This window comes from Arachis ipaensis, chromosome B02 (genome assembly GCF_000816755.2).
Source record: "Arachis ipaensis cultivar K30076 chromosome B02, Araip1.1, whole genome shotgun sequence".
Classification (NCBI taxonomy): Eukaryota; Viridiplantae; Streptophyta; class Magnoliopsida; order Fabales; family Fabaceae; genus Arachis; species Arachis ipaensis.
The window spans coordinates 13,523,802-13,525,620 of record NC_029786.2 but is presented as its reverse complement, the minus strand read 5'-3'; the positions used below and the strand labels follow the sequence as shown (position 1 = coordinate 13,525,620).

Genomic DNA, 1,819 nt, shown 5'->3' with positions numbered 1-1,819 from the left:
GTTTATTATCTCTGGTACTCGGATGATTATTCTAGATAATATGGGTGTATTGTATTTGATAAATTAGTAGTATTTTATCATAGATGTTCGAATCTGTACGATAGCAGATAATTACTTTTTGTATTGGGCTAAAGAGTCAGCCCATTATATATATTGTATACTTACTCTATTAGCTCTCTATTGAGATTCATTATTGATTAGTTACTTGACTGTAATTTTGCATAATAAATATATATTTTTTTTAAAGAAAAGAGTAGCCCATCCCATTTGTATGACTATAATAATTGATGAAATTCATGGTATATAATTCCTTAGTAAATTGTCAAGAGATTAAAGTTTTTTTTTTAAAAGGTTCATTGCATGTCATCAAATTAAACTAAGTTTGTAAATAGAGCAATAATGGACTTAAAATATATGATTTGAGAATAAATTTCAACTTACCAACTTTTTTTCTTAATTAAGTTTGGGAAATCTCTTTTACTGTGTGGAGCACTGCCATATATCTGACGTCACCCACTAATTATTCTCCATAATTAGCATGTACAATTATTCAAGCATCATCCCCCAATAATCTAGTTTCTGAGTTTCATGAGTAGATATGCTGAATCGTTGATATAAATCATCATTCAAACGGATATCATTAATTAACTATATTGAGTAATAATTTAATAGGATCAATTCATTTCGTTAAGCTTGAAACACAACACCCTTGGGCCCTATGGTGTAACATACATACCTAATTAAATAAATTTTGACATTGAAAATCAATATAGTATAACATTGTTTTGGGCATTGCACTATGTAATCAACTAATCATCATGCTCTATGATCCAAATTCCAAGGCCATGTATATATTGAAAGTGACAAGTTTATTTAGAAAATAATATGCTTAATTATGAATATATGCACAATTATTTCTTTTACGACATTTTCTTTAATTTTTCTATATATATATATATATTAGAACCTATGTATTTTTTATATCTTGAAATAAACAATCGCCCAATATAAGCTATAATATAGATAAGTGCATGTTAGAATATAATTAGGATCAATTAGCATTATTTAGTATATCTGAATATTTATTACAGGAGATTACATCTTTATTATTACGATTCTCTTAGTATCTATAAATACCTTTTTATATTGTATCATTCTACATAATTTAATTACACTCAATAATACACAACTTGAATAGACAATTTGAATACACTTAACAATATACAAATCATTTCTCTAGTTTAGTATCTTGTTTCTAACAGTGCATATAATAATCAAATTATACCCTTTTACTTTCTAAGATGTTGGTAGTTTTCTTGAATGTAAAAGGAATTTAATTAAGCATGTAATAACGTCATTAATAAGTTTCTTTCACAATGTGTGTAAAGGTGAGAGAATCAGAGATCAATGGAAGAAGAGAAAAAAATGTAGTCCACATAAAGAAATGCAGGTAACTTCAACTTCCACTTAATTTTCTATATAATTATATTATCTTCACATACATTTCTATTATTTAACACAGAAAATTATGTTATACCATACTTTTATGGCCTCAACAATATGCTCTAATGATTATGCAAGCTCCACACTCCATTCTCATCATGATCATCACCATCAATGATTCAATGTTATTGTCATTATTGCTAAGATATCATCAAGACTTTTATTGAATTAAAATTCGATTTATTTTGAAGTTGAACCGGCCGGTTCAGATAAAAAAACCAGTGAACGAATTGGCCACTTGTGTTCAATTTACTAATTTAACCAAATATGTCTATATATATAAAATATATTATTATTCAAATAATAATATTATTTT

At 26.5% G+C, this 1,819-nt stretch overlaps 1 protein-coding gene across 1 annotated transcript in view; it reads left to right on the top strand.

The window, feature by feature from the left end:
• LOC110268718 (beta-carotene isomerase D27, chloroplastic-like) overlaps positions 1–1,819 on the top strand; it is a 4,760-nt gene that overhangs the window by 271 nt on the left and 2,670 nt on the right. The window contains exon 2 of the mRNA XM_021115524.1: positions 1,389–1,450. Within this exon, the coding sequence (XP_020971183.1) occupies positions 1,389–1,450 (62 nt within the window). The remainder of the gene's footprint in view (positions 1–1,388; positions 1,451–1,819) is intronic.